This window comes from Mandrillus leucophaeus, unplaced genomic scaffold, assembly GCF_000951045.1.
Source record: "Mandrillus leucophaeus isolate KB7577 unplaced genomic scaffold, Mleu.le_1.0 Scaffold1, whole genome shotgun sequence".
In the NCBI taxonomy this organism is placed as follows: domain Eukaryota; kingdom Metazoa; phylum Chordata; class Mammalia; order Primates; family Cercopithecidae; genus Mandrillus; species Mandrillus leucophaeus.
Genome location: NW_012098097.1, coordinates 16,989,879 through 16,997,771, shown reverse-complemented (window position 1 = coordinate 16,997,771; position 7,893 = coordinate 16,989,879). Strand labels below are relative to the sequence as shown.

General features: G+C 50.5%; 1 protein-coding gene across 1 annotated transcript in view; it reads right to left on the bottom strand.

The window, feature by feature from the left end:
• FN3K (fructosamine 3 kinase) overlaps positions 1-7,893 on the bottom strand; it is a 19,910-nt gene continuing 12,017 nt past the window's right edge. Inside the window, exons 4-5 of the mRNA XM_012000180.1 lie at positions 2,158-2,280; positions 1-419 (exon numbers count right to left, since the gene is read on the bottom strand). Coding sequence (XP_011855570.1) covers positions 81-419; positions 2,158-2,280 — 462 coding nt within the window. The 3' untranslated portion in view covers positions 1-80. The remainder of the gene's footprint in view (positions 420-2,157; positions 2,281-7,893) is intronic.

The following is a 7,893-nucleotide window of genomic DNA, read 5'->3' as shown; positions in this document are numbered from 1 at the left end:
GGAACCGGGGGTCGGGGACGGGGGTCGGGGACGGGGTCGGGGAAGGGGGACAAGGAGGGCATGAGCAGGGGCCGGGGCCGCTACTTGAGCAGCCTCCGCATGGTGCCCAGCGAAGGGCTCCTGTACTCCCGCCCGAAGTGGTTCCAGTGGTTCAGGTAGTTGAACAGCTGGTAGAGCAGCAGCCGCTGGTCGAAGCCCGGAGCCTTGGGGATCTTCCGGTGGTAGGCGGTGAAGAAGGATCTGGGGAACCCCCCAAACATCAAGGCGATTGCCAGTTCAAACTCCGAATGGCCATAGAAGGAAGCCGGGTCGTAAATAATGGGCCCCACGTCGTCCTCAGCCACGTTTCCTGACCAGAGATCCCCGTGGAGCAACGCGGGGACAATCTCTAGGCCACAAAACAGATCCGGGATCTTCACCTACGGGAGCAACGGCTGCGTTACCGCCGGCCTCAGGGCGCCCCGGCCTCGTTCTTGGAAATAAGGCAAAGCCCACTCGCGAGCCGCTCTGGTGTCCAGCCCCAGCACCGCCTGCGAGCCCAGAAATAGGGGCCACCTGACTTCGGGGGAGTCCAGCTTTGTCTCACTGAGGATTTCCTCCTAATTTAGGTCTAGAAGCTCCACGCAGTGGAGAACCTCCGGGGCTGCAATGTTAATCAATCGCAGAATAGGAAGCAGTGTTGCGCTACCTTCACAACTCTCTCCACTTTTATTTCACTACACAGATACGTCTGCAGGTTTTGTTTGTTTTTTCTTTTTTTTTTTTTTTTGAGACGGGATCTGGCTCTGTCGCCCAGGCTGGAGTGCAGTGGCCGGATCTCAGCTCACTGCAAGCTCCGCCTCCCGGGTTCACGCCATTCTCCTGTCTCAGCCTCCCGAGTAGCTGGGACTACAGGCGCCGCCACCGCGCCCGGCTAGTTTTTTGTATTTTTAGTAGAGACGGGGTTTCACCGTGTTAGCCAGGATGGTCTCGATCTCATGACCTCGTGATCCGCCCGTCTCGGCCTCCCAAAGTGCTGGGATTACAGGCTTGAGCCACCGCGCCCGGCCTGTTTTTTCTTTGAAGTCTCGCTCTGTCACCCAGGCTGGAGTGCAATGGCGCCATCTCGGCTCACTGCACCCTCCGCCTCCCGGATTCAAGCGATTCCCCTGCCTCAGCCTCCTGAGTAGCTGGGATTACAGGCGCCGCCACCACGCCCGGCTAATTTTTGCATTTTTAGTAGAGATGGGGTTTCACCATATTGGCCAGTCTGGTCTTGAAATCCTGACCTCAGGTAACCTACCCACCTCGGCCTCCCAAAGTGTTAAGATTACAGGCGTGAGCCGCGGCACCCAGCCTAGTTTCTTCATTAATAAGTTAAAGTCTCTCTGATGCATACTCGCTCTGGATTGACATGCACATTCTTTTTTAACATTTTGAGAGTTATATTTTGATTTTTTTTTTTTCTTTTTGAGACAGGATCTCACTCTGTCATCCAGGCTGGAGTGCAATGGTGCAATCTCCACTCACTGCAGCCTCCACCTCCTGGGTTCCAGCAATTCTCCTGCCTCAGCCTCCCGAGTAGCTGGGATTACAGGCATGCACCACCATGCACGGTTAATTTTTGCATTTTTAGTGGAGACAGGGTTTCACCATCTTGGCCAGGCTGGTCTCAAACTCCTGACCTCAAGCGATCCGCCCACCTAGGCCTCCCAAAGTGCTGCAATTACAGGCCTGAGCCACCGCGCCTGGCCGAGAGTTATGTTTTGAAATTGGTCACCCTGGAGCATCTGGTACCTACATCTTCCCATGGGAGAGGAACAGGATGGAGTGGACAAGTGTTACTGATAGTAAGAAAAGTAATCATGGTAAACGCCACCATTTACAAGCACCTGTGTTTCACATGAGGAAAGTCTGAGGTTAAATACCTGGGAACCCAGCAGTGGAGAGGGGCACTAGGAGCCAAGTGTGTCTTCACTTCTCACCCCTTTTGGATTCCCTGTCAGGGGAACCCCCTACCCTGCCCCCCTTCCTCCCTGATGTGTCTCTGTCTTGACCCGCTACGCTCCAGATCTCAGTGTTCCCTGCTCCAGCTCAGTTTTACAGAGGACCCCACCCAAATGCAGTGGGATCATGAGAGAACCAGCTCTTTCCCAGAGAAGTCACTGCTGTGCCCACCTGTAGCCGGGACCAGAGTTCTCGAGCCTCTCGGTCAGCATAGTCCTTCTCAATGAGGTCCAGCTGCGCCTGGAGCCGGTGCCGGGCGAAAAATGTCGGCCAGTCATCCTGCCACTCATTCACCTGGGCAACAAGGGAAAAGAGGCCAGTGTTGCAATTCGGAGCCACGTGCTGCTAAACCCTAGAGGGACTATTAAAAACACAGCAAAGATAGCTAGTAAGCCAACAAAGGAGGTAGGACAGAAACATAAAATACCCGACCCGGAAGAAGGCAGGTAAAGAGGGAACAAAGGGCAGATGAGACAAACAAAAAATCCCAAGATGACAGACTCAAACCTAACCATATGACTAAGCACGTTAAATACAAATGTCAAAAATAAATACTCTAGGAAAATGACAGATTGGCAGGTTGGAAAAATAAAGCAAATCCAATAATAAGTTATGTGCAAAAAGACATTATTTAAAAAAAAAAAAAAAAAACCTTAAAAGGTTGGAAAAGATAAACCATGCTAACACTAGTCAAAAGAAAGCTGGAGGCTGGGCACGGTGGCTCACGCCTATAATCCCAGCACTTTGGGAGGCCAAGGCAGGTGGATCCCTTGAGCCCAGGAGTTAAAGACCAGCCTGGGCAACACAGGGGAAACACCATCTCTTCTAAAAATACAAAATTAGCCAGGCGTGGTGGCGTGTGCCTGTAATCCCAGCTACTCGGGAGGCTGAGGCAGGAGAATCGCTTGAACCCGGAGGCAGAGGTTGCAGTGAGCCGAGATCGCACCACTGCACTCCAGCCTGGGCAACAAGAGTGAAACTCCGTCTCAAAAAGAAACAAAAAAAAAGAAAGCTAGAGTGGCTACATTAATACAAGACAAAGCAGATTTCAAAGCAAAGAAAATGAAGTATAGTCATTTCACAAAGGGAGTCAACTAGTAAACATAATAATCCTGAATGCCTCTGCCTATAATAACAGAGATTCAAAATACATGAAAAACTGCAGGAAAAATAGATAAATCCCATATCCTGCTACAGACTCAATGGTGCCCCCACCAGCATTCCTGCGTTGAAGCCCTAACCCCTAACACACCTGCATTTGAAGGAAGGGCCTCTAGGAGGTAATTAGGGTTAAATAAAATTGTAAGGGTGAATTATTAATCCAATAGGATTAGTGGCCTATAAGAGGAACAGAGTAAGATTTCTCTCTCCATGCACACAAGTCTCAATAAATTGAAAAGAATTTAAGCATGCAAAGTATAATGAAATTCAATCAAAAATCAATAGGCAGGCCAGGCCTGGTGGCTCACGCTTGTAATCCCCGCACTTTGGGAGGCTGAGGTAGGCGGATCACGAGGTCAAGAGATCGAGACCATCCTGACCAACACGGTGAAACCCCGTCTCTACTAAAAATACAAAAACTAGCTGGGTGTGGTGGTGCATGCCCGTAGTCCCAGCTACTAGGGAGGCTGAGGGAGGAGAATGGCTTGAAACCAGGAGGCAGAGGTTGCAGTGAGCCAAGATTGTACCACTGCACTCCAGCCTGGCGACAGAGCAAGACTCCGTCTCAGAAAAACAAAACAAAACAAAAAATAGGAAAATGTATGGGAAATCCTCAAATATTTGAAAACTAACACACTTCTAAAATCTGTGTAAGGAAGACTTCAAAAGGGAAATGAGAAAGTGTTTTCAATTGAATGAAAGCAAAAACACAACTTATAATTTGTGAGATGCCACTAAAGCAGTACTTGGGGGAAATGTATAGCACTAAACGTCTGTGTTAGCAAAGATCTCACAGTAACGACCTCAGCTTCTACCTTAACCAACCAGAAAAAGAAGAGCACATTAAACCTAATGTAAGCAGAGGCCAGGCGCAGTGGCTCATGCCTGTAATTCTAGCACTTTGGGAGGCCAAAGCAGGTGGATCACAGGTTCAGGAGTTCGAGACCACCCTGGCCAATATGGTGAAACACCATCTCTACTAAAAAGACAAAAATTAGCCCGACCTGGTGGCAGGCGCCTGTAATCTCAGCTGCTTGGGAGACTGAGATAGGAGAATCGCTTAAACCTGGGAGGCAGGGGTTGCAGTGAGCCGAGATCGCACCACTGCACTCCAGCCTGCTCAACAGAGCAAGACTCCATGTCAACAACAAAAAAAAGGATAATAAGGAATTTTTTTTTTTTTTTGAGACCAAGTTTTGTTCTTGTTGCCCAGGTTGGAGTACAAATGGCATGATCTGAGCTCACTGCAACTTCTTCGCCTCCCAGGTTCAAGCGATTCTCCTGCCTCAGCCTTTCAAGTAGCTGGGATTACAGGTGCCCGCCACCATGCCTGCCTAATTTTTTGGTATTTTTAGTAGAGATGGGGTTTTACCATGTTGGCCAGGCTGGTCTTGAACTCCTGACAAGTGATCTGCCCGCCTCGGCCTCCCAAAGTGCTGGGATTACAGGCGCGAGCCACCGTGCCTGGCCTCTGAAGGACACTTCCAAGAAAATACACAAACTAGGAGACGCTATTTGCAAATCATATATCTGGTAAAAGACTTATATCTTAAATATACAAAGAACTCTCAAAACTCAATAATAAGAAAAACCCCTATTCACAAATTGGGCAAAATAATTGAACAGATGGTTCACCAAAGACGGTATTTTGTCAGCAAACAGGCACACGAGTAGATGTCCCACATCTTCAGTCATTATGGAAATGCAAAGTAGAGCCTCAGTGAGATAATATTTCACGCCCACTAGGATGGCTGTAATTTAAAACAGAAAATCTCAAGTGTTGACAAGGATGTGGAGGAACTGGAACTCTCATATGCTGCTAATGGGACTGTAACAGGGCACAACCACTTTGGAAATGAGTTTGGTAGTTTCTTAAAGAGCTAAATATGGACCTACCATAGGACACAGTCCTTCCCCTCCTAGGTATTTACCCAAGGTAAGTGGAAGCATTTGTCCAGACCAAGATTTGTACACAAAGGTTCACAGCAGCTTTATTTGTATAAGCAAAAACTGGAAGTGACCCAGAAACCCATCCCCGTGTGAAGGGATAAACAGGCTGTGTCAGATCCATACAGTGGAATGGACTTTCGACACATGCAACATGGATGCGTATCACGGATGAATATCAAAGGATTTAGGACTTGAATAAATATCAGAATGATTATGCTGAGTGAGAGAAGGCAGATGGAAAGAAGACATACCACATGATTCCATTTATATTAAATTCCACAAGATGCAAACTAATCTACAGTGACAATACCGATGAGTGGTTGCCCGGGGCAGGGAAGGGCATGAGGAACCTTTTGGGGGTAATCAGTATACTCACCTCACCTGTGGTAAGAGGTTCACAGGTACAAACATGTCAAAATGTACCAAATTATACGTCTTAAATGGGTGCAATTTATGTCAGTTATACCTCAGTAGAGAAAAATACGAAGCTGATTTTATACAAAGGGTTATTTTGTAAAACTCCTTTGGGGAGGACCACCCTCGTCAGTGGCTCCCACCAGGACTCTCCCTGCACATGCGTGCTGTGGTGACTCGGCCCCTGGACTCGCCCCTAGTGCTCTGTGCACCTCCAGAGCAGGATGGAAAGGCCCCTCCCCACAGCCTGGCTGTGAGACCCCCAGCCCAGAGGTGCACCATGCAGCCTCCCGCCATTTCCCATTGGCCCACCCAAGCTCCCAGCGTCTGAGCTCTGTCCTCTTTCCGGAAGACAACCAGGCTTAGTGCTGGGAGCAGGAGAGCAGCATGGGCTCGTCCAGTCCTGCCACCTGAACAGAGGGGCTGTGACCCTCCACGCTGCCCAGGGAATGGCCACCTGGGTACACAGCTGGTGCCAATGACCAGGCCTCCCCTGACAGAGGGGCTGTGCCGTGGTCAGGGCCTGTGCTATGAAGCCAGACCGAGAGTCAAAGCCCGGCTGCCCCACTGACAAGCTCCACAGACCCCGGTGTGAACTCTGCACATCCCATTCCTCATCTATACAACGGATCAGTGACATTATCTGCCTGGTTACCTGCTAGGGCAAGTGGGTGAGTTGAGTCCGATGAAGCGCTTAGAACGGTGCCTGTACAGGGCCGTGTACAGACCATGGGGCAAGCACCACAGCCGACCCAGCGGGCAGCCTGAGCGGGCCTTAGTGCCCAGGTGTCCAAGGAGCCCACCGCTCAGCACTGCCCCCCAGTGGCTGCAGCACACACTCCCCCAGGACCCATTCAGCCCTCCCAAGGAGGGGGAAGCCTCCAGAACCTGGTGCTGTCCGAGACACGACAGGCAGGAAGCTGGGCAGGTGTCCTCCCTGGCGCCTCGCCCTTCCTAGCCAGGCTGCACCTGATCTGAGGTGGGTTCTTTGATCCTGGAGTCTGAGGGGCATTGAGGGCCTCCCTGCGCTCCAAACAGACCAGCCCCCTTCTCGTCCACTTCACACACAGGGGCTTTGGGTAAGATTTCACTTCGTTTCTTTGAAACACTACCCTGCTGGGCCAGCCAAGTCCTGTAGACCCAGCCACTTGCAACCCTTGACTTCAGCATCCACAGCAGGACCACAGGCTGCGCCCAGCCGTGCTCACCCGGACGATGAAGAGGGTGCTGCTCACTGGCTCCAGATAAGTGTTTGACCCCAGGAGAGCCAGCGGTGGCTGAGATCTCGGGGGCCTTGGTAAACCTGGGAAGCTCCATGTGCAGTTGTAGCGAGCCCAGCTGTGAGGACTGCCTGTGGGCTGGGAACCCTAAATCTGCTTGGACGTCATGAGGATCTTGCCCCAAGTGACCTCCAGCTGGGAGACTCGCCCTCCACCTGCACCGGGGAGAGCTTGGCCATTGTCCGCAGGGACCCAACTAGTCAGGACGGGCTGCGACCAGGAGACAGACTGGAAAGTATTCTCTCTTCAAGAAGCAGTGACTCTGAACGCGCTCCTATATAATGGGTGCTGTGTTCCTAACAAAACCAAAATATGGTCCAATAACGGCTGCTTTGAGGGAAGCACAGAGCACTTGGGCTGTCCAAAGACTTCTTTGAAACTTCACAGATTTCAAAGATGATGGTTCAAGAGGCTCCAGTATTATTCAGCCATAAAAAGGAATACGCAGGCCGGGCACAGTGGCTCACGCCTATAATCCCAGCACTTCAGGAGGCCGAGGTGGGTGGATCACGAGGCCAGGAGATCGAGACCATTCTGGATAACACGGTGAAACCCCGTCTCTACTAAAAATACAAAAAATTAGCCAGGCGTGGTGGCGGGCGCCTGTCGTCCCAGCTACTCGGGAGGCTGAGGCAGGAGAATGGCGTAAACCCAGGAGGCAGAGCTTGCAGTGAGCCGAGATGGCGCCACTGCACTCCAGCCTGGGCGACAGAGCGAGACTCCGTCTCAAAAAAAAAAAAAAAAAAAAAAAAGGAATACATAAAGAAACATGTGGTCTAGCCATATAATGGAATATTATTCAGCCATAAAAGAATAACATTCTAATACCTGCTACAGCGTGGAAGAGCCGTGAAACATGATGCTGAGTGAAAGAAGCCAGACACAAAAGGTCACATATTATGTGATTCCAGTCATATGAAATATCCAGAATAAGTCAGTTCAAAGAGACAGAAGGTACATTAGAGGCTGCCAGGGACCAGGGAAGGGGAAAATGGGGAGCGACTGCTAATGGATTCTGCTTTAGGATAATGAAAATGTTCTGGCTGGGCGCGGTGGCTCACACCTGTAATTCCAGCACTTTGGAAGGCCGAGGCGGGTGGAT